At 47.6% G+C, this 24205-nt stretch overlaps 1 protein-coding gene across 1 annotated transcript in view; it reads left to right on the top strand.

Annotated features, from left to right (window-relative positions):
- LOC306919861 (SH2 domain-containing adapter protein F-like) overlaps positions 1-22444 on the top strand; it is a gene marked incomplete at its 5' end in the record, with an annotated part of 55780 nt that extends 33336 nt beyond the window's left edge. Inside the window, one exon of the mRNA XM_079496410.1 lies at positions 21857-22444. Coding sequence (XP_079352536.1) covers positions 21857-22043 — 187 coding nt within the window. The 3' untranslated portion in view covers positions 22044-22444. The remainder of the gene's footprint in view (positions 1-21856) is intronic.
- Positions 22445-24205: the final 1761 nt, after the last annotated feature.

Here is a 24205-nt window from a genome sequence, read left to right as displayed (position 1 = left end):
CCCACCGTGCTGCGCCGTCACATCCCATCGCCTTGACGGAAGGTTTGAGGCCAGTGGGAGGGGGGGGGGGGATGCAGACGCTGCCTGGGGGGAGGATGAATGTCACATCATGACCAGGAGCCTCCACGATACCTGACACACTGACGGGGACACATAAGGACAGTGGCCTCAGCACCGCACCTTTTACACTGACTCCAAGAGAGAGGCTGTCGGGCAGAAACATCCTATATGTCCATATTCTAACTTTAGTTTTTCTCTGTCAATTAACACCAGTGGTTCCCAAACTTTTTCATGTCAAGGACCCCCAAATTGACACTAATTAGCCCGCAGACCCCCAAGACATGCCAGGGACCCCCATAAGAGAAGATTTTTATGTCTCGACTTTCAACCTGTTTAATTTCAAGGATCCCCAGTTTCTATCTCTGGGATCCCCAATTTATATTGTAAAATCAATGCTAATTTAACTCTGAGAGTGCACTCTCAGAGTTACAGACCCATAAGGGTCCATTTGGTTCCAAATGATCATTTAGCTGGGTCCCCCCTGGAACTCCTTCAAGTTCCCCTGGGGGTCCCCGGACCCCACTTTGGGAACCACTGCCCTACACCCTTGATCATACTACAGCATCATACAAAAGTATCAAAAGTAGCAGATCCACAAGCGTGAACATTTTGAGCTTGTAGATCTGCTACAGTAACAGGTTTGGATATTTCTGCCTGACAGCAACGATGCAATGATCAGCTGTGGAATTATTACGGCATGCTTGTTCACATAAAGTTGTTCCTTTGTTATTTCAAAACAGGATGTAACCTTCTTGAAATAATGGCCTAAGTCACATTTTCGATTATATTCACTTCAGTATTAAAACCCATTTTGGGCGGGAATCCCTTTTGGTGTTAGCATTATGTTATGCTTTAGCTATTGAAAAATAGCAGACCTACAAGCTCGTAGCTCGCAACTCGGTGGCACGCTACGAGCTTGTAGGTCTGCTATTTTTGAAAACGACTGACATAGAAACATAGCTTTTTCAGAAAACTGTCAGGATGTAGAAGACATTTTTAGAATCTGATCTCAGGTCAAAAGGGGTTAAAAGAAATGACAATGTATGAAACATTAGGAGGATAAGAAGGTGACGAGGATTGACTCCCTTTACATGCAAATATGTAATACGAGTGTTTACAAGAGAGATGAGATGCTTAGATATAATGTTATAGTAGATCATTCCTTGTTATTCATGCTGCGAAACTCAACCTTGATTTTCCCAGCTGGTCTAGACTAAACGCCAACCTCTCTAAAACGTTACGCTACCATCCGCTCGGATGGACTGCAAGCAGCGCGTAGTCACGGCCGCACGCTGCGCGCCGGTCTGGACAGCACGCACCACACAAAGAGGAGCTTGTGTTGCTCTGAATGGACGGCTGTTGGCTGGCTGTTGGTTGAGCCATGCCTCGGTTGCAGCCGTCGGTCACATGGCGTTGGTTTGACCTTTTTATAGCCAAGCCCAGGCGCTTTCCTCTGCTCTGTGTGGCTGCTTGACCCCGTGACCTTTCTCTTTACTGCCAGACGAGCTTTGATGGGGCCAAAGGTCACGCGTTGTAAGCAGTGCCTGAGTGCTGTGAGGCGTAATGGAACCAACGGTTTCCGGTTTCACACTGATCTGCTGCCCGATTGTCCTTCCTCTCTCTAAGCTGGACAACAGACCATTCACAGGCTTGGCATACACAGTGACATCACCCACAGCAGAAGGATGATATTAATGAGCACATTTCTTGAAGCTTTTTGTGTGTGTGTGTGTGTGTGTGTGTGTGTGTGTGTGTGTGTGTGTGTGTGTGTGTGTGTGTGTGTGTGTGTGTGTGTGTGTGTGTGTGTGTGTGTGTGTGTGTGTGTGTGTGTGTGTGTGTGTGTGTGTGTGTGTGTGTGTGTGTGTGTGTGTGGGCGGGCGGGCGGGCGTGCGTGCGGGCGGTGTGTTTGCATGGCAAACATCCTGTGTCTGCGTCCTGCGGTGCCCAATCTTCCAGAATGGATAGAAAAGAAAACCCAGCATATTGTCTTAGTCCTGTGACGAACAGTAAAAAAGTGCTTTAGTTTTCGAGATACCCCTACCGGGCTTAGGACCAAACACAACATAGTTTTTCCTCATCTCTAAGGCCTCCCATACATGAAATGGATTCTTGTATAAAAATATTTTACTGCAAAAGTGGTGAAATTGATATTTAAAGTTATACACCCCAAAGTAAAAATACAGCCTGTCCGTCTGGGGATTAAGGCATATAAACTCATGTAGATTCACAATGGAAGCTCTGAGAGGTTTACAACTTGGCATACCTGAAGCCAGGACATCCCTCTACATTCTAGAAAACGAATAATGTCAATATGTGAATGTAAATATGAGATATAGACATTTGAACACGTACTTACAATAGGCGGAAATGTAAATCTATGTAGAGTGTCTTCTTTACTTTGTAGTGACTCTGACATGGATTGTCATAGCAACACATATGAGGGCTTGTATGGAAGGTGTGGTTCTGCTGAATTGAGCAATACCAATTATTGTGTAACTGTAGCTTGAATACTCGTGGAGTTATGGCACTAAACGTATATGGTTTCCCAAATGGGAGGAAATAAAGCAGTCCTAATGAAATCTACAGTATCAAACAGATTAGTTTTATTTTGACTTCACTTATGCAAGGGTGGTGAAATTATAACAAATTCACTTGAGTGGAAGTCCCTAAAATATATGAAATGTCACAAATGAGAAATTGTGAAAGTATATATGCAGCTTCAACAATTGTAGGCTACAGAGAGAAATGCAGCCCTACAATAGAACTACCTACTAACTATTATTTAGCACACCTGGATGAGGGAAACCAAGCTCAATGCTCAATGTTATCCTCATACCAGCAAGTCATTCATTCATGTAGAGTTGATATAATCATTGTTTGCTTAAGGTAAAGTTGTATTTAGCTTCACCGCATCTGCATTGTATTGCCTATGGCTTTCTTCATAAAAGGTAAATCATTGCAAATATTTTGGAATATGAAAAGGATATATATTTGGAATAATGGCAAATCAAGTAGCTATCTGACCTAGCTTTAAGTTCCATTTAGTGTAACATACTAACAGAGCATGTCCAGTAGCCATTGACAATAGTAGAACCCTGACACTGTAGACCTTAGGGCGAGAAAAGGGCGAGGTCACATGCACGCATCGGCCTGGGTGACAGCAGACTGCTGGGCGAGCGCTGGCGCTTTGGCATGGGGAGTCAGATCAACATATGGAATGAATTATGTACTGGCCATATATGGAGCGTGTCTTGAGTATACAGGGATTAATGAGGTCAGATCATACAATATGGAATGTCAGAACAGGTCAGCTACATTTATGTAGATCTAAGGGTTTGAGGTTTGAGGTCAGACGTAGAGTTGCTGGCCAATATTGATGACATCAGGGATCTCCATATATGGGAATTCTTATATATGGCCTTAATATTGATGAGGGATCTCCATCCCTGATGATGTCACAAGGTGACTATAACTAACTGACTGACAGTGACAGGACATTTATGTTTTCATAGTAAATGTGATGTGTGGTCGCTATTACAACATGGTTAAAAAAACATCCAAATACAAATAGAAAAAGGAAAGTGACACGGTCAATAATGTCAAAACCTCCGCAGTAGAAGACCTTCAACACTGAATGTTGCTCAACAGAGAAATTATGCTGATGTTCATAAAACCTGATCGTATGAAGATAAATATCATACAATATATAACCTCTGACTGGGAGTTATAATGACATAACTGAAGACTGAGCTCTGAGGAAGATGTGATGATGGTCTAAATACAGGAAAATCCTGGAAACTGAAGGAAAATCTCATACATTACAATTTGAATTGTAGATTGAGCTGAAAGGTCTGATGTGGTATGCTCTGAAAGTGTGCCCATGGGATATGCACTGATAGAAGCTGCACGTCCAAGAAAAAATCACACCCGTGTGAACTGAGTGGTGTAAGGTCTTATATAGACTGATCAGCTGTGGTCTGACGTAATGAAATCACACCCGTGTGAACTGGGTGACCATAGCAACCGTGCTCATTTTTTGGTATGAACAGACAGACAGACAGACACACGTAAACTAACAAAGCCAGTTGTAGGAGTGGTTTACACCACTCAAAAACAGCTGTAGAGCTTCAGATATATTGATGAAGAAAATCATGGACCAGTGTCTTCAGTATGTCATCATAACGCTTAGTTTAGTGTCATCACTTTCATTTAATTAAATTAAAATAGGTGAACATTTGGTCTGCTGTTCTGATTCTTTGTTTTGTCTGGCAGCTGCTTTATTTCCTTTAGAGGTTTAAGGTAGCTTTTATGATGTTTATATAATACAAGAGCAGCCGACGATACAACTTCATCAACCTTCCTCATTGTCTCTGTTACTATTATCAACCTTATTCAGTCTTCTTGATGAGACTGCATGGTGCAGGCATACTCTCACTCTCAACATTTGCTGTTCTGACTGGTGTAGTTTGCTCAGCAACATGATACATGATAAGATATCTTTAATTTGAAGGAAAGTATATTTTCTGTATTTGGAGCCAGGGTTTTCATCATCATCATCATCATCTCTCTGTTGAGCACCATTTAGTATGTGTTGAAGGTCTTCTGCTTTGGGGTTTGTGACATTATGGATCTTGTTTCTTTACTTTTTCTAAATGTTTACCACAGATGATACAAATATTTTGATCCAATGTTTGTACATCACACTCCATTCTGGTAAAAAAAAAAGAAAGACAAATACTTCAGGTTCAGAATTCATCAATCAACTATGTTGTGTCCGACCGTACACTACTATAGTTAGGTACTATGCACAGTAACCATGCTGTTACAAGTGATACTAATTAGAACCATTCTGGTGAAACAGTCTGGGCTTTTCTATTATGCTACTGGACAGGATCTGTTACACTAAATGGAGCTTAAAGCTAGGTCACTCCAGCGAGCTAAATAGCTACTAGACTTGACAAGGTTCTTCTGCTCTTTTCACAGTCCAAAATATTTGCTGTGTCAGTTCATGAAGAAACCCATATAGGCAACACGATGCAGCAGATGGAGACAAATACTGTAAAAATTACTTTAATTGCATTGTTCCATAAGTCTTGTCTTATTAATACTGGTAGAACTTAAGACTTAAGACTTAACAGGACATGGGGGAAATATGAGAATTGATTGTGTTTGTTTTGTATAAGGGATGTGAAAAGTTACTGTACATTGCTTTTCTAAATAAAGTAAACAATACAAAATGAAAATTGTGAAAATTGTGGAGGGCAGAGATCCAGGAATCCTGAGTTGGTGTTTGCTAGACTCTCGCAGTAACTAATGACTTGCTGTTATGAGGATAACATTGATCATTGAGCACCCTCATCCAGGTCTGTGCTATATAATAGTAGTTCTATTGTAGGCCTGCATTTCTCTGCAGTATTGTTGCAGCTGCAATATTCTTTTCACAATTTCTCAAGTTTGGGATTTCATACATTTTGGAACTTCTATTCAAGTCAATTTGTTATAATTATTCCACCATTGATAAGTGAAGTCAAAAAGCTTCACTTTTCTGTTGTGCAAAAGTTAACACAAATCACACCTGTGTGAAGTGAGGGGGGCTAATATATTAAAGTCTAACTCATGTTGATTAGGTGATGTAATGGTGATGTGAAACAAACGGTGTAAACACATTAAATGCCATTAACAATAAAGAGACAATATGACGCAAATGTTCCCTTTATTGGCAATGGCGTTTAAAAAAAAAACATTGAACAAAAAAAAACATTAAACCTCCCTCAAAAAGCACCTTGCTGGCAAAAAAATATCGGACAGAGAACAATAGTGTGTTGGTGTTGCCTACGAGTATACAATTACACAATTGGTATTGCTGGATACAGTAGAACCACACCATTCCTACAAGCCCTCATATGTGTTGCTATGACAATCCATGTCAGAGTCACTGCAAAGTAAAGAAGACACTATACAGATTTACATTTTCGCCTATTGTAGGTATGTGTTCAAATGACTATATCTCATATTTACATTCACATATTGACATTATTATTTTTCTAGAATGTAGAGGGATGTCCTGGCTTCCAATATGCCACATTCTAAACCTCTCAGAGCTTCCATTGTGAATCTACATGAGTTTATATGCCTTAATCCCCAGACGGACAGGCTGTATTTTTAGTTTGAGGTGTATGACTTTAAATATCAATTTCACCACTTTTACAGTAAAATATTTGTATACAAGAATCCATTTCATGTATGGGAGGCCTTAGAGATGAGGAAAAACTATGTTGTGTTTGGTCCTAAGCCCGGTAGGGGTATGCCAATTTCTGGGGGCCATTGTCACAGTACTACTATAGGCTGCAGGGTTTGTCAGTTGGAGAGCAGCCGTACTGTTGGAGAGCAGCCGTACTGTGATCCTTGTGACGAGGCAATGCTGCCATGCTGCCGCCACAACACGCGGGCATGCAGAGGTGAAACAGAGTTCAGCCTGCTCGTGTTCCGTTACCAGTCTGGTTCTCCCCGGCCGGCGCTGCTGCCTATGTGGAACCCTTGCTGGAGACCCGGTGTGTGGATCGGTGTGACCCGGTGTGTGGATCTGGATCGGTGTACATCTGGGGCTGTTGAAAGATTCATGAGGCCATGAGGCGGCACGTTTGTGTCTTGCATCATTGATGAAGATGCAGACTTGGACGAGGGGCTCAGGCGCCAAAGCGTTTGGGACCGAAGGCGAAGATTTGCTGCGACCGTATCTTTCCCTCAGCTCCTTTGGCCCCTCTTCTTCCCTCTGCCACTCCCCCCCCCCCCCCCTCCACCCCTCATTTCTCCCAGCCTTTGAGGAGGAGAAAAAGCCCTTTAGGAGCACTGTATGAAACACATTATATGCTTCAGTCCCGTCCCGTGTTCCCCAAGAGAATGGACTTCACACAGCCTGTCTCTCCTGGCTGAACAAGACCATTTTGTCCCCCAAATTATGCTTGAAACCACAGCATCCAAATGGGAAAATAAACCTCCTGCTGAATGAATTATGCAGACTATTTGCATCAGCAACTGCCATTGTCTGGTGCAAAGGGAGTTCAAGAGTGTGAAAATGTGGATCTGAGAATAGAATTCTCCTGTCGGGACTTGGGACGTGCTTTGGTTCAATTCAATGTGCTTCTGAAGTCATTCTGCCCATGAAGTCACTCTGCCCATGAAGTGATGTTCATCATGCCCTGGTTTACTCTGCTTTATTTTACTTTCAAACTGGTGTTCCTATTTTGACCATGTCTTTTTTGAGTGGTGCAACCACTCCCTTACAGAGTTATGTGTGTGGGTGGCTGGGTGGGTGCCTGCCTGGCTGGCTGGGTATGAGCACGAAAACAGCATGGTTGTTTTTCACCACCTGTGCGCAACCTAACACACACACAAACACACACGCACATATTAACTGTATATATGATGATTTCGGGTGTGCCAGTACAGTACAGTACAGTACAGTACAGTACAGTACAGTACAGTACAGTACAGTACAGTACAGTACAGTACAGTACAGTACAGTACAGTACAGTACAGTACAGTAGAGGGACCGGCACACGGTAACTCTGTCATTTCTCAACCGTTTCGAACGCGGGGCGGCACGCCGGAACCGGCCTGGCCCCCTGGGCGCGTTCCTGGGGGTCTGGATATCGCCCACCCCCCCACCCACACCCCCCGCCCCCCGGGGACCCCCACATGGTAACTCTGTCATTTCTCTACCATTTCGGACGCGGGGCGGCTCGCCGGAACCGGGCCGGCACCCTGGTTGCGTTCCTGTGGGTCTGGAACTCCCCCATCACCTCCCCCCCCCCACCACCACCACTCACTCACTTCACACAGGTGTGATTTTTTAATTGTAAACTGTATTTTTTGCACAACAAGCATAAAAAGTATAAAATAGTTTTAGTTTTAGAAAAAACGCTAGTGATCTAGTGGCACACTCGGTTTGTGCCGCGTTGGCATATCAAAGCGAATAATAGATCACACAAGATAACTTGAGGCCATTAACTCAGGATCATTGTCAATGGGTGAGTTTGAGCTTGTCCAGTGCCATATCATGCCATATAGCTTCCAGAGCATGATTCATAATATGACAATGCAATACAATGGGGGGCAGAGATAAGCTGTGATTGCTGCCAGGCGTTTGGTTCCCTGTCCCGTGTGGGCTACACGGGTTCTAATCATAACATCCAACCTCAATAAACGGGACACGAGACCTCCCAGTCCCACTGAAATGAATCGTGATTAGACAGTAAAAAGGCCCACGATCAGAGGGATGTGATAGCAACACAAAGGGCTCATCCACTCAGAAACAGCCCCCATACTGGGGTTATCAGCAGCTGTGCTCTGCTGTTGCCCCCGTTGTCTTGGTTTCCGTCTCTGCGGGGCTGAAACACGATAGGCGTAGCTAAACGCTGGCCGGGAAATCGGCCGGGCACACACAAAAAAAATGTGCGTATCGATGTGTTTGCCTTTTTAAGTGTGGCTCCATGTAACCGAAGGCTTGTCTCTTAGTGGTGTGTTCTGTATGTATGTATTAGATGCCAGAGGTTTTTGGTCGATAAAAATTAAGTATATCGTCTCTGTGTCGGGTGGAAACCTCATATATCCAACACTTTTCAGGACTGGAACTCACCTATGCTTTTTATGGCATAGGCAGCCCCGCCGGGAGAAACTATGCGCAGCTGCGCGACATGAGACTAATTACTTAGAGCGACAGAGAGAGAGGAGTGTGTGTGTGTGTGTGTACATGTGTGCGTGTTCGTGTCAATTTAACAAAGGTACAGACGATCAGAAATCAGCAGAGAGTGAGAGATGTTTGCGCTACTCTATGCCGAATTGAAGTGGACTCGGACCCAGACCTTTTTTTTTCTCCCTGGAGAAAAAAAAACGTCTGGGTTTCCGAGGCTAACACTTTTCAGGACTGGAATTCACACCTGGGGGTAGATTTCCCAGTGAATCGGACCTGGGGGTAGATTTCCCAGTGAATCGGGACCATAGACATGTACAAATGTGCCCTGCGCTGATAATGAGTGTACTGTTAAAGATGTAGATTGCTAGCGAGGTGTGAAGTCGCGAGCCTCACAGCTGTGCTTAATGCGTTTCTAGCCCTGATGCGTGTCTCTCCCTCGTCTCTCTTTAGAGAAACATCACCATCATAGCACCTCATGAGACATAACATTGTCTCTTTGTCAATCTGTCCGCCCCCCCCCGCTCTCCCTCTCTCAAGTACTAATTACCTTATTTGCACCTTTATCCTTTACACTTTACACTTCATGTGATGCTTCCATTTCGCTATTGTTTCGTTCATTCAATCCTGTCATGTTTTTTTTAATGATTCTGTCTGCCTGTCTTGGCTCAAGCGAACACAAGAGGAATTGGTCTCATCTGCAGAAGTACATAGTAATCTCGCATTGTATGATTATTATTAATTACCATTTTATTACGGTGGATTTATTGATGGATGTCCCCTAATTGAACCTGTGCATTCTTAGCTTGTCTCCACTTCAGGGTTATCTGTGTGCCCCTCTCTCTCTCTCTCTCTCTCTCTCTCTCTCTCTCTCTCTCTCTCTCTCTCTCTCTCTCTCTCTCTCTCTCTCTCTCTGTCTCTCTCTCTGTCTCTCTCTCTGTCTCTCTCTCTCTCTCTCTCTCTCTCTGTCTCTCTGTCTCTCTCTCTCTCTCTCTCTCTGTCTCTCTCTCTCTCTGTCTCTCTCTCTCTCTCTGTCTCTCTCTCTCTCTCTCTCTCTCTCTCTCTCTCTCTCTCTCTCTCTCTCTCTGTCTCTCTCTCTCTCTCTCTCTCTCTGTGGCTTGGTGAGACAGCTCAGCTGGAGGGTATACACATGCAATTAGGAGATAAGTAAAAGATGGGTCTGCCTCACACTGAAGAGGAGGAGAAAAGCCTGTGTCTTGTTCACAAATAATGACGCACGCACGCACGCACGCAGGCAGGCAGGCAGGCACGCACGCACGCACGCACGCACGCACGCACGCACGCACGCACGCACACACACACACACACACACACACACTTGTATAGGCTACACATACTGCTCATGCATGCACGACACACAATGACCTTGAAAAAAAGTTATTAATAATGTGAAGGTATGTCTGCTTTATTAGACAGTTGTCAGTGGGGAGTAATCAGTATTATCATCATCATCATAATACATTATTTGCATAGTAGTGCCTTTCCAAAGCAGCTTATAAGATACTGTTGCTTGGGGGCATGTGATGAATATCAGTAGCATATTCCAAAGCACAGCATTGTGAGAATGAGCAACGTACGCCGTGGTCCACCCAGCCTGCAGGAGGCCTTGTGTAAGCACTTACACCGTGGTCCACCCAGCCTGCAGGGTGCCTTGTGTAAGCACTTACGCCGTGGTCCACCCAGCCTGCAGGAGGCCTTGTGTAAGCACTTACACCGTGGTCCACCCAACCTGCAGGAGGCCTTGTGTAAGCACTTACACCGTGGTCCACCCAGCCTGCAGGAGGCCTTGTGTAAGCACGTACACCGTGGTCCACCCAGCCTGCAGGAGGCCTTGTGTAAGCACTTACACCGTGGTCCACCCAGCCTGCAGGGTGCCTTGTGTAAGCACGTACACCGTGGTCCACCCAGCCTGCAGGAGGCCTTGTGTAAGCACGTACACCGTGGTCCACCCAGCCTGCAGGAGGCCTTGTGTAAGCACGTACACCGTGGTCCACCCAGCCTGCAGGAGGCCTTGTGTAAGCACTTACACCGTGGTCCACCCAGCCTGCAGGAGGCCTTGTGTAAGCACTTACACCGTGGTCCACCCAGCCTGCAGGAGGCCTTGTGTAAGCACTTACACCTTGGTCCACCCAGCCTGCAGGAGGCCTTGTGTAAGCACTTACACCGTGGTCCACCCAGCCTGCAGGAGGCCTTGTGTAAGCACTTACACCGTGGTCCACCCAGCCTGCAGGAGGCCTTGTGTAAGCACTTACACCGTGGTCCACCCAGCCTGCAGGAGGCCTTGTGTAAGCACTTACACCGTGGTCCATCCAGCCTGCAGGATGCCTTGTGTAAGCACTTACACCGTGGTCCACCCAGCCTGCAGGATGCCTTGTGTAAGCACTTACACCTTGGTCCACCCAGCCTGCAGGAGGCCTTGTGTATTACACCTTGGTCCACCCAGCCTGCAGGAGGCCTTGTGTAAGCACTTACACCGTGGTCCACCCAGCCTGCAGGAGGCCTTGTGTAAGCACTTACACCGTGGTCCACCCAGCCTGCAGGATGCCTTGTGTAAGCACTTACACCTTGGTCCACCCAGCCTGCAGGAGGCCTTGTGTAAGCACTTACACCGTGGTCCACCCAGCCTGCAGGAGGCCTTGTGTAAGCACTTACACCTTGGTCCACCCAGCCTGCAGGAGGCCTTGTGTAAGCACTTACACCGTGGTCCACCCAGCCTGCAGGAGGCCTTGTGTAAGCACTTACACCGTGGTCCACCCAGCCTGCAGGAGGCCTTGTGTAAGCACTTACACCTTGGTCCACCCAGCCTGCAGGAGGCCTTGTGTAAGCATGCACACCGTGGTCCACCCAGCCTGCAGGAGGCCTTGTGTAAGCACTTTCTTATCAAAACACACAACTTTCTACTTGATGTCAGGATGTTATACCCATAATCCTACTTTTGCAGACAGAAAATAAATTGTATCTAATCTTCTAAATATCTTGTACACTCCTCCTGCGCCAGTGATCTGCAGTCCTCATGAGAACGGCCACAACATAAGAGACTATTCCCATAAGACACTGGACATCAGTTGTGGAAAGTACTCAAGTTTACCCATGTAGACGTGACGTCGACGACGGTTTCTATATCAGTGGTGCTCAATATTTCATGTCAAGGACCCCCAGAATTATCTGTATTTGGCCGCCAACCCCCATCTGAAAATATACCCCCAGAAGCAAATATGAGTTAAAAGCGTTCGCTCGGAAAGATTACATATTCAAAGATTTCCGCCAGATTTTCACGATTTTTCAAAAATAGCAGACCTACAAGCTCGTGTGCGCTATGAGCTTGTAGATCTGCCATTTTTCAATAGCTAAATTATAACATAATGCTAAAACACCAAAAGTGGTTCCCGCCCAAAAATGGGTTAATTTAGAACAATCCACTACATCTCAGAGGCAAATATTGACAGCTTTAGTAACTGATTCAGATTATTATTACAAAACATACATGAACTAATTAAGTCTTATTTTATGCTTTGGATATTTGACAATGAAAGCTATAGTTACGTAATATAGGGGTTCCCACTTCCCGGTCTAAATGTAAAACAACGGGGTGGTACTTCCACCACTGAAGATAATTATGACACAGGGCATGCAGCTGTGATCCTAACCTGATGCAGTGTGTTTGATAGTTATAGTTATAGATAATAGATCATTATGACACAGGGCATGCAGCTGTAAATGGTAAATGGTAAATGGTGCATTTATATAGTGCCTTTATCCAAGGCGCTTTACATAGATTGTGCACAAGTAAGACGCGCGAACGCGGGAAGCGAACGCAGCTCGTAAATTGCAAAAACAACAATTAGAATAAATTTTTTTAAGTTTAAGTTTTAAGTTCTCTTTTTTTGTGTTTTTTAATTTTTTTTTTAAGTTAAGTTTTTTTTAAGTTTTTCCTTTTAAAGTTTTTCCTTTTTAAGTTTTTTTTTTTTTTAAGTTAAGTTTTTTTTAAGTTTTTCCTTTTAAAGTTTTTCCTTTTTAAGTTTTTTGCGTGTGTGTGTGTGCGCGTGCATGTGTGTGTGTGTGTGTTTTTGTGTGTGATACAGCTGCGCCCTCTGGTGGTGGGCGGGTGGTGTTACAGCGTGACACACACACACACACAGACAGGATCTGCTGGGTCTCATAGTAAATGCTCACTGCGTTCGCAATTACATTCACCCATTCACACACACATTCACACACCGATGGCAGCGGAAACCATGCAAGGCACCAACTAGCACATGGGGAGCAATTAGGGGTTCAGTGTCTTGCTCAAGGACACTTCGACAGTAACTCTGGGGGAGCCCAGGTTCGAACTGGCAACCTTACGGTTACCATCCAGGCACTCTATCCCTGAGCCACCGCCGCCCCTGTAATCCTAACCTGATGCAGTTTGTTTTATAATAGATAGTTATAGTTATAGATAATAGATAATTATGCCACAGGGCATGCAGCTGTGATCCTAACCTGATGCAGTGTGTTTGATAATAGATAGTTATAGTTAATAGATAATAGATAATTATGCCACAGGGCATGCAGCTGTGATCCTAACCTGATGCAGTGCGTTTGATAATAGATAGTTATAGTTATAGATAACAGATAATTATGCCACAGGGCATGCAGCTGTGATCCTAACCTGATGCAGTGTGTTTGATAATAGATATAGTTATAGATAATAGATAATTATGCCACAGGGCATGCAGCTGTGATCCTAACCTGATGCAGTGCGTTTGATAATAGATAGTTATAGTTAATAGATAATAGATAATTATGCCACAGGGCATGCAGCTGTGATCCTAACCTGATGCAGTGCGTTTGATAATAGATAGTTATAGTTAATAGATAATAGATAATTATGCCACAGGGCATGCAGCTGTGATCCTAACCTGATGCAGTGTGTTTGATAATAGATATAGTTATAGATAATAGATAATTATGCCACAGGGCATGCAGCTGTGATCCTAACCTGATGCAGTGTGTTTGATAATAGATAGATATAGTTATAGATAATAGATAATTATGCCACAGGGCATGCAGCTGTGATCCTAACCTGATGCAGTGTGTTTGATAATATATATAGTTAATAGATAATAGATAATTATGCCACAGGGCATGCAGCTGTGATCCTGACCTGATGCAGTGCGTTTGATAATAGATAATTATGACAGAGGGGCATGCAGCTGTGATCCTAACCTGATGCAGTGCGTTTGATAATAGATAATTATGACAGAGGGCTTGCAGCTGTGATCCTAACCTGATGCAGTGTGTTTGATAATAGATAATTATGACAGAGGGGCATGCAGCTGTGATCCTAACCTGATGCAGTGCGTTTGATAATAGATAATTATGACAGAGGGCTTGCAGCTGTGATCCTAACCTGATGCAGTGTGTTTGATAATAGATAATTATGACAGAGGGGCATGCAGCTGTGATCCTAACCTGATGCAGTGCGTTTGATAATAGATAATTATGACAGAGGGCTTGCAGCTGTGATCCTAACCTGATGCAGTGTGTTTGGCTGTGTTTTTCACAACTGCTTCATGATAAATGGATTCTCTTCCTCTCCTGCTCTCTCCTGTCTGTGATCAAAGACTCTTTCCCCCTCCTTGCTGGTATCCTCCTGTTGGAAGCAAGGCTTTCTGTGCCAATACACCTGTAGTCTAGTTTAATGCAGTATACTTTACGGCTTAAAGGCTTTAAGGCTTAAAGTCTATACTGCGATAAAGTAGACTTCCGTGGTGTCGGAGCAGTATCGCTCCGGGAACAGTGTCATTCCAAATATTATTTGTTTTCTTTTTAAATCGCACCTGTGCGAACTGAGCGGTGCAACTATACTTTTAGTGTGTGTGTGTGTGTGTGTGTGTGTGTGTGTGTGTGTGTGTGTGTGTGTGTGTGTGTGTGTGTGTGTGTGTGTGTGTGTGTGTGTGTGTGTGTGTGTGTGTGTGTGTGTGTGTGTGTGTGTGTGTGTGTGTGTGTGTGTGTGTGTGTGTGTGTGTGTGTGTGTGTGTGTGTGTGCGCGTGCGTGCTGCGGTCAATGGGTGAGTGGTTAGTGTGAATGGCCCGGCATCTGCAGGGGTCAATAGGTCGTACTCTAGACAGACAGACAGACAATGGGCCTAAGCACACTTTAGATTCCATGTGCGGATAGAAGAAGCTGTATTTTACGTAATTTCCGAGTTTTTAGACAGCTGGTGGATGGAAAAGAAGCTGTGGTGGAGCTTCTTTTCCATCCACCAACTGTCAAAAACTCCGGAAAGACGTCGTCAGTCAGCTTCCTTTGGCCGCGCCTGTCGGCTCAAATGTGCCCACGGTGAGACAGACAGACAGACAGACAGACAGACAGACAGAGCCATTTAAAGGATGTTTACTTGGCACCCATAAGATCTATGACCTAAAGCTATGGGTTTCCCAAACGCATTGTTTGGGAAGGTGCTTTATATTTGTTTTTATTAATAGATTATGATAAGCATCAGCAATTACATGAAATGTACATCAACAGCACACCTGCTATCCCTTAATATTCATAATATGAACGTCCAGAGTGATACTACGATGTATGACAACACACAAGAACAGTATGTCTTTTACCTAATTATTAAGACCTGAGGGTCACGAAGGACCCCCAAAATGTTCCAGGGACCCCCAGAAGCAAAGATTTGAGTTAAAAACAATCGCTTTATATACATATATATTCACAGATTTGCACAAATCTTCATGATTTTTCAAAAATAGCTAAATTATAAAATAATAGTTAAAGTGGTTAAAATATTTGTGATGCTTTATTAACTAAAATGACATAGCTTTCCCGGTTTTAATGCAACTGTGAAATATATTTAACGTCTTTAACGTATATTTAACGTCTTTTTAGATGTTATAAAGTTGTCTTTATTCACATGTTGACGATGATGGAACACATCGTCAGAACCAAAGCAGAAGCCAGAGCTCATTTCGGGCCACAGCACTAAAAATAAAATAGGTGAATGAACACGTTGGGAGCTGAAGTGCTGTGGAACAATCCCATTTGAGTCATTTTCCATTTTTATCTTTTATCTTTTTTTGTTATTAGTTTTCTTATTGATTCTGTGCTCAGCGCCATCCTGCAGTGCCCCTGGGAGGGTGCATACTATAGCTGCATTTCAATTTATATTTTCAATTTCCATCTTGCTGGGGAGGCTGTTTGAATTGAAATAGATTTCCTGCTAATCTGTGGTGGTGGTGTAGAAACAAAATATTACAGTACATTTATATCTGTGGTAGGTGTAACAACAGAATATACATTTCTGTAATCTGTTGTAGCAACAGACATATAATCTGTAGTAGCAACAGACATATACAACATTCTGGCTACAGACTGCAGTAAAAACTGAAAGGAGGGTTTAAAATCGGCAACAATCACGCAACGCACAGAACTGCAATATTTACAGTTAAAACTGAAAGTTATTTGAAAGACATTATTATTATTGTTGTTCTATGGAGCCCCTTGTTGTGGATTTAATATTCTTTATTTGGAATAAGAGAAAATACGCTTTTGCACTTTTATTGTGAAGGAATTCAGACTCACTCGGTGTGATCTCACAACCTAGAAGGAACGTTCACATTGCTCTAGTGTTTACATTCCTGATGCAACGAGACCGACTGAATCCATGTAAATAATTGAAACCAAGCCACAGTTTGTATCCACCTGTCGTTTTGTATTTTTCTACTGCAAGAAGTCCTCTTAATAATTTACCTCTTTATAATTCATACTTGGGTGTCGTGATTTCACACTTTTAAGAACTTTCACTATAGACAAAGGAGGAGCCAGGCCCAGATGCCCACAGCACCTGGAGCCTCTTAGTGTCACCAAGATCTCATCAGCCATCTTCCCTATTGACTGTATCTCAGTCTCACAAGAGGCAGTGGGGGCTGTAGCATGCCTCTCAGTCAGAGACAGTGGGGGCTGTAGCATGCCTCTCAGTCTCACAGAGACAGTGGGGGCTGTAGCATGCCTCTCAGTCAGAGACAGTGGGGGCTGTAGCATGCCTCTCTGTCAGAGGCAGTGGGGGCTGTAGCATGCCTCTCAGTCAGAGACAGTGGGGGCTGTAGCATGCCTCTCAGTCAGAGACAGTGGGGGCTGTAGCATGCCTCTCAGTCAGAGGCAGTGGGGGCTGTAGCATGCCTCTCAGTCAGAGGCAGTGGGGGCTGTAGCATGCCTCTCAGACAGAGACAGTGGGGGCTGTAGCATGCCTCTCAGTCAGAGGCAGTGGGGGCTGTAGCATGCCTCTCAGTTAGAGACAGTGGGGGCTGTAGCATGCCTCTCAGTCAGAGGCAGTGGGGGCTGTAGCATGCCTCTCAGACAGAGACAGTGGGGGCTGTAGCATGCCTCAGTAGAGACAGTGGGGGCTGTAGCATGCCTCTCAGTCAGAGACAGTGGGGGCTGTAGCATGCCTCAGTAGAGACAGTGGGGGCTGTAGCATGCCTCTCAGACAGAGACAGTGGGGGCTGTAGCATGCCTCTCAGTCAGAGGCAGTGGGGGCTGTAGCATGCCTCAGTAGAGACCAGTGGGGGCTGTAGCATGCCTCTCAGACAGAGACAGTGGGGGCTGTAGCATGCCTCTCAGTCAGAGGCAGTGGGGGCTGTAGCATGCCTCTCAGACAGTGGGGGCTGTAGCATGCCTCTCAGTCAGACAGTGGGGGCTGTAGCATGCCTCTCAGTCTCACAGAGACAGTGGGGGCTGTAGCATGCCTCTCAGTCAGAGACAGTGGGGGCTGTAGCATGCCTCTCAATCAGAGACAGTGGGGGCTGTAGCATGCCTCTCAATCAGAGACAGTGGGGGCTGTAGCATGCCTCTCAGTAGAGACAGTGGGGGCTGTAGCATGCCTCTCAATCAGAGACAGTGGGGGCTGTAGCATGCCTCTCAGTAGAGACAGTGGGGGCTGTAGCATGCCTCTCAATCAGAGACAGTGGGGGCTGTAGCATGCCTCTCAGTAGAGACAGTGGGGGCTGTAGCATGCCTCTCAATCAGAGACAGTGGGGGCTGTAGCATGCCTCTCAGTAGAGACAGTGGGGGCTGTAGCATGCCTCTCAATCAGAGACAGTGGGGGCTGTAGCATGCCTCTCAGTCAGAGGCAGTGGGGGCTGTAGCATGCCTCTCAGTCAGTGGGGGCTGTAGCATGCCTCTCAGTCAGAGACAGTGGGGGCTGTAGCATGCCTCTCAGACAGTGGGGGCTGTAGCATGCCTCTCAGTCAGAGGCAGTGGGGGCTGTAGCATGCCTCTCAGTCAGAGGCAGTGGGGGCTGTAGCATGCCTCTCAGTCAGTGGGGGCTGTAGCATGCCTCTCAGACAGTGGGGGCTGTAGCATGCCTCTCAGTCAGAGGCAGTGGGGGCTGTAGCATGCCTCTCAGTCAGAGGCAGTGTGGGCTGTAGCATGCCTCTCAGACAGTGGGGGCTGTAGCATGCCTCTCAGTCAGAGGCAGTGGGGGCTGTAGCATGCCTCTCAGTCAGAGGCAGTGGGGGCTGTAGCATGCCTCTCAGTCAGAGACAGTGGGGGCTGTAGCATGCCTCTCAGTCAGAGGCAGTGGGGGCTGTAGCATGCCTCTCAGTCAGAGGCAGTGGGGGCTGTAGCATGCCTCTCAGTCAGAGGCAGTGGGGGCTGTAGCATGCCTCTCAGTCAGAGGCAGTGGGGGCTGTAGCATGCCTCTCAGTCAGTGGGGGCTGTAGCATGCCTCTCAGACAGTGGGGGCTGTAGCATGCCTCTCAGTCAGAGGCAGTGGGGGCTGTAGCATGCCTCTCAGTCAGAGGCAGTGGGGGCTGTAGCATGCCTCTCAGTCAGAGGCAGTGGGGGCTGTAGCATGCCTCTCAGACAGTGGGGGCTGTAGCATGCCTCTCAGACAGAGACAGTGGGGGCTGTAGCATGCCTCTCAGTCAGAGGCAGTGGGGGCTGTAGCATGCCTCTCAGTCAGAGACAGTGGGGGCTGTAGCATGCCTCTCAGTCAGAGGCAGTGGGGGCTGTAGCATGCCTCTCAGTAGAGACAGTGGGGGCTGTAGCATGCCTCTCAGTCAGAGACAGTGGGGGCTGTAGCATGCCTCTCAGTCAGAGACAGTGGGGGCTGTAGCATGCCTCTCAGTCAGAGGCAGTGGGGGCTGTAGCATGCCTCTCAGTAGAGACAGTGGGGGCTGTAGCATGCCTCTCAGTCAGAGACAGTGGGGGCTGTAGCATGCCTCTCAGTAGAGACAGTGGGGACTGTAGCATGCCTCTCAGTAGAGGCAGTGGGGGCTGTAGCATGCCTCTCAGTAGAGACAGTGGGGGCTGTAGCATGCCTCTCAGTCAGAGGCAGTGGGGGCTGTAGCATGCCTCTCAGTCAGAGGCAGTGGGGGCTGTAGCATGCCTCTCAGACAGTGGGGGCTGTAGCATGCCTCTCAGTCAGAGGCAGTGGGGGCTGTAGCATGCCTCTCAGACAGAGACAGTGGGGGCTGTAGCATGCCTCTCAGTCAGAGACAGTGGGGGCTGTAGCATGCCTCTCAGACAGAGACAGTGGGGGCTGTAGCATGCCTCTCAGTCAGAGACAGTGGGGGCTGTAGCATGCCTCTCAGTCAGAGACAGTGGGGGCTGTAGCATGCCTCTCAGACAGAGGCAGTGGGGGCTGTAGCATGCCTCTCAGACAGAGACAGTGGGGGCTGTAGCATGCCTCTCAGACAGAGGCAGTGGGGGCTGTAGCATGCCTCTCAGTAGAGACAGTGGGGGCTGTAGCATGCCTCTCAATCAGAGACAGTGGGGGCTGTAGCATGCCTCTCAGTAGAGACAGTGGGGGCTGTAGCATGCCTCTCAGACAGAGGCAGTGGGGGCTGTAGCATGCCTCTCAGTCAGAGGCAGTGGGGGCTGTAGCATGCCTCTCAGACAGTGGGGGCTGTAGCATGCCTCTCAGACAGAGACAGTGGGGGCTGTAGCATGCCTCTCAGTCAGAGACAGTGGGGGCTGTAGCATGCCTCTCAGACAGAGACAGTGGGGGCTGTAGCATGCCTCTCAGTCAGAGACAGTGGGGGCTGTAGCATGCCTCTCAGTCAGAGACAGTGGGGGCTGTAGCATGCCTCTCAGACAGAGGCAGTGGGGGCTGTAGCATGCCTCTCAGACAGAGACAGTGGGGGCTGTAGCATGCCACTTGGACACAGATCAGCCTGGAGGAGGGTGTCTGTTGTAAGACCCAGAAACACCCAACGATTCCAGGTTTATAATACTGATGATGTGTCCATGTTTGTGTATCAGTAGATGTTTAATTTACTGGGAACCAGCCCCAAGCTTCTGCACATCGAACCGCCTAAGAAATGTCAATCAAAAGTTCAGGTTTCATTCAGTCCTGGGGAACAGGAGAAAACATTAAATACAGTAATTTTACAATACATTTTTGCTACTCCATTGTCTTCTTTGTTTTTGCTTTTGCTTCTGGTTAGTACCGGGTCCTTGAGTAAAAATGACAACATTGTCTCTGAGATGTAGTGGAGTAGAAGTACTGTATGTATAAAATATCAGGAAATATCAGTTAGTTACTGTACACCAGGGGTTCTCAACCCGTGGGTCGCGACCCCTCGGGGGGTCGCCAACTTATTTTAGGGGGTCCCCAAGGGTTTTTTTTTCACGATTTTTCAAAAATAGCAGACCTACAAGCTCATAGCGCGCCACTCGGTGGCGCGCTATGAGCTTGTAGATCTGCTATTTTTAAATAGCTAAATTATAACAATGCTTAAAACACCAAAAGGGGTTCCCGCCCAAAATGGTTTAAGGTTATTGTAGCAGTCAATTTATATTGGGGGTCGGGAGGGGGCGGGGCGGGGGTCCCGAGACGTTGCCAAAGCATTTCCGGGGGTCCCCGGCCAAAAACGTTGAGAACCCCTACTGTACACCACTGAAGCAGGATGTTACTGGAAGGCAGTAAAACACATTGATCCGTCGATGCTCCTGGAAGTGCAGGGAGCGTTTAATTTGCCATGCATTTATTAAGTGGCGTAGTCTTAAGTGGTCCTGCCTGGGTGTTCATTAGCCTCCTGCTCATGCTCTGCAAGGGAAACTAACGCACCTCACGTAACCCGCCGGCTTAAGATCCAGCCGACCAAAATGGCTGATTATTAGAAGCTCGGTTGGAAGAATGGATCTCAGTGGGAAGCTGTGAGATTCTAGGCTTAATTCCTGTCTGCGCTTTGAAGTCTCGAAACTATATATGCTACGTTCAGGTACAACAGTACAAAGCTACGGGCTGCCGTTCGTTTTCAGTGGAAGGCAGCGCCATAGAAGATATAATAGCGATGCCCAATGTTTGTTGCGGCTCCAGAAATGTACAAAGTTGCGTTCTAAATCGAGCTTGGCTTCAACTGCAGCTAGAACACTAGCTACAAAACAAATGACCAACTGTTGTGATTCTCAACCTGGTGGGCTGTGAGGAGAGGATGCTGCAAGTGGGTTCAACCTGGTGGGCTGTGAGGAGAGGATGCTGCAAGTGGGTTCAACCTGGTGGGCTGTGAGGAATGGATGCTACAAGTGGGTTCCCAGATCATTTGGCAAAACACGAAGATTTTATAATGAGAATATAAGGGAAACTTTGACAGGAAAAGACTCGCTCACCGTATAGAAAATAGAAGTAAAACTCCTTAAACTGAGACTTAGGAAAAGTCTCTAAGTCTCAGTTTAAGGAGTTTTACTTCTATTTTCTATACGGTGAGTCTTTTCCTGTCAAAGTTTCCCTTATGTTTTTGAGACCACCGCTACCGTAGTCAAGTTTGGAAAGAAAAAAAGGACGAAGAAAGGTGCAGTTTTCTCAGTGCTTCATAATGAGAATATAACATTAATATTTTAAAAGAAATATAACAGTATTTTTTGTTTAAAACCACTGATTGAACTATTTCCACTCACCTTCTCTGAGATCAAGAGAAACCACCAAACTAACCCAACAATCTCTCTCTCTCTCTCCCTCTCTCTCTCTCCCTCTCCCTCTCCCTCTCCCTCTCCCTCCCTCTCCCTCTCCCTCTCCCTCTCCCTCTCCCTCTCCCTCTCCCTCTCCCTCTCTCTCTCTCTCTCTCTCTCTCTCTCCCTCCACACAGGAGCAGTCAGGGCTTCATGCACATGAAGCTGTGCCGCACCAAGGACAACAAGTACATCCTGGGTCAGAACAGCTGCCCCTTCGACAGCGTGCCAGAGATCATCTACTTCTACTCCAGCCGCAAGCTGCCCATCAAGGGCGCCGAACACATGTCCCTGCTGTACCCCGTGGCCATCAGGACACTATAGTGCCATGGTACTGGGTCCTGGCTCTCAACGGTGGGTCCGGGGACCACCAGGGGGCTGATGACCACCCTGTGGCCATCAGGACACTATAGTGCCATGGTACTGGGCACTGGCTCTCAACGGTGGGTCCGGGGACCACCAGGGGGCTGATGACCACCCCGTGGCCATCAGGACACTATAGTGCCATGGTACTGGGCACTGGCTCTCAGCGGTGGGTCCGGGGACCACCAGGGGGCTGATGACCACCCCCCGTGGCCATCAGGACACTATAGTGCCATGGTACTGGGCACTGGCTCTCAACGGTGGGTCCGGGGACCACCAGGGGGCTGATGACCACCCCCCGTGGCCATCAGGACACTATAGTGCCATGGTACTGGGCACTGGCTCTCAGCGGTGGGTCCGGGGACCACCAGGGAGGGGGCTGATGACCACCCCATGGCCATCAGGACACTATAGTGCCATGGTACTGGGCACTGGCTCTCAACGGTGGGTCCGGGGACCACCAGGGGGCTGATGACCACCCCGTGGCCAACAGGACACTATAGTGCCATGGTACTGGGCACTGGCTCTCAACGGTGGGTCCGGGGACCACCAGGGGGCTGATGACCACCCAGTGGCCATCAGGACACTATAGTGCCATGGTACTGGGCACTGGCTCTCAACGGTGGGTCCGGGGACCACCAGGGGGCTGATGACCACCCCGGTGGCCATCAGGACACTATAGTGCCATGGTACTGGGCACTGGCTCTCAGCGGTGGGTCCGGGGACCACCAGGGGGCTGATGACCACCCCGGTGGCCATCAGGACACTATAGTGCCATGGTACTGGGCACTGGCTCTCAACGGTGGGTCCGGGGACCACCAGGGGGCTGATGACCACCCTGTGGCCATCAGGACACTATAGTGCCATGGTACTGGGCACTGGCTCTCAACGGTGGGTCCGGGGACCACCAGGGGGCTGATGACCACCCCATGGCCATCAGGACACTATAGTGCCATGGTACTGGGCACTGGCTCTCAACGGTGGGTCCGGGGACCACCAGGGGGCTGATGACCACCCCGTGGACATCAGGACACTATAGTGCCATGGTACTGGGCACTGGCTCTCAACGACCACCAGGGGGCTGATGACCACCCCGTGGCCATCAGGACACTATAGTGCCATGGTACTGGGCACTGGCTCTCAACGACCACCAGGGGGCTGATGACCACCCCGTGGCCATCAGGACACTATAGTGCCATGGTACTGGGCACTGGCTCTCAACGACCACCAGGGGGCTCTAACGGGACCCACAACGGGTCTGTAATTCTGAGTGTGTTAATTTAACTCTGAGAGCGTGCAGTCTTTACGCTTTCAGAGTGGATGGACCCCATAAGGGTCCATTTAGGTTCTGCTTTCAGAGTGGATGGACCCCATAAGGGTCCATTTAGGTTCTGCTTTCAGAGTGGATGGACCCCATAAGGGTCCATTTAGGTTCTGCTTTCAGAGTGGATGGACCCCATAAGGGTCAATTTAGGTTCTGCTTGTACGCTCTCAAGAGTTACTGACCCGTTAAGGTCCATTTCGACACCCCCCCCCTGGTGGTCTCCGGACTTGACGCTGAGAAGCGGTGCCATAGTGCCATGTATAGGGTCACCTATTCCAGTAGACGGGGGTCCCGGGCCCCCCTGCTGCACTCACCCACCAGGGGGCCCCGCCCTGCCCCGCCCCGCCCTGCTCCACGTTCGTACCAGGGGTTGAACTCTGAGCCCCCCCCCCCCCCCCCCTCTAAAGGAGCTGGACAGTACCACCCCAACCTGCTGAAACCCACCCACCTCACTGACCCCCCCCCCCCCCCCCCCCCACCGAACCCCTGCTTTTTGCCTTTTTCCTACTACAGTCATACCCATGATGCATCTGCACAGTCACATGACGTGTTCATTTAACCCACGTTAACCCTTGGCTCTCTCCAAGGACTGTCTAAAGAGGATGAGACGCGAAGACCGTACGGGCGACGCCATGTTGCTTATGGTGCTCCATGGAAGGAAAGAAACATGCGCAATAGGCTATATGCAGCCAACACTTCCGCGTTCAGCTTCCTTGGTCTCAACTGCGCATGTTTCTTTCCTTCCATGGAGCACCATAAGCAACATGGCGTCGCCCGTACGGTCTTCGCGTCTCGTCCT

This window comes from Electrona antarctica (genome assembly GCF_951216825.1).
Source record: "Electrona antarctica genome assembly, chromosome: 3".
Lineage (NCBI taxonomy): Eukaryota > Metazoa > Chordata > Actinopteri > Myctophiformes > Myctophidae > Electrona > Electrona antarctica.
Note: the sequence above shows the minus strand (reverse complement) of the source record. Positions and strands in the feature narration are given on the sequence as shown.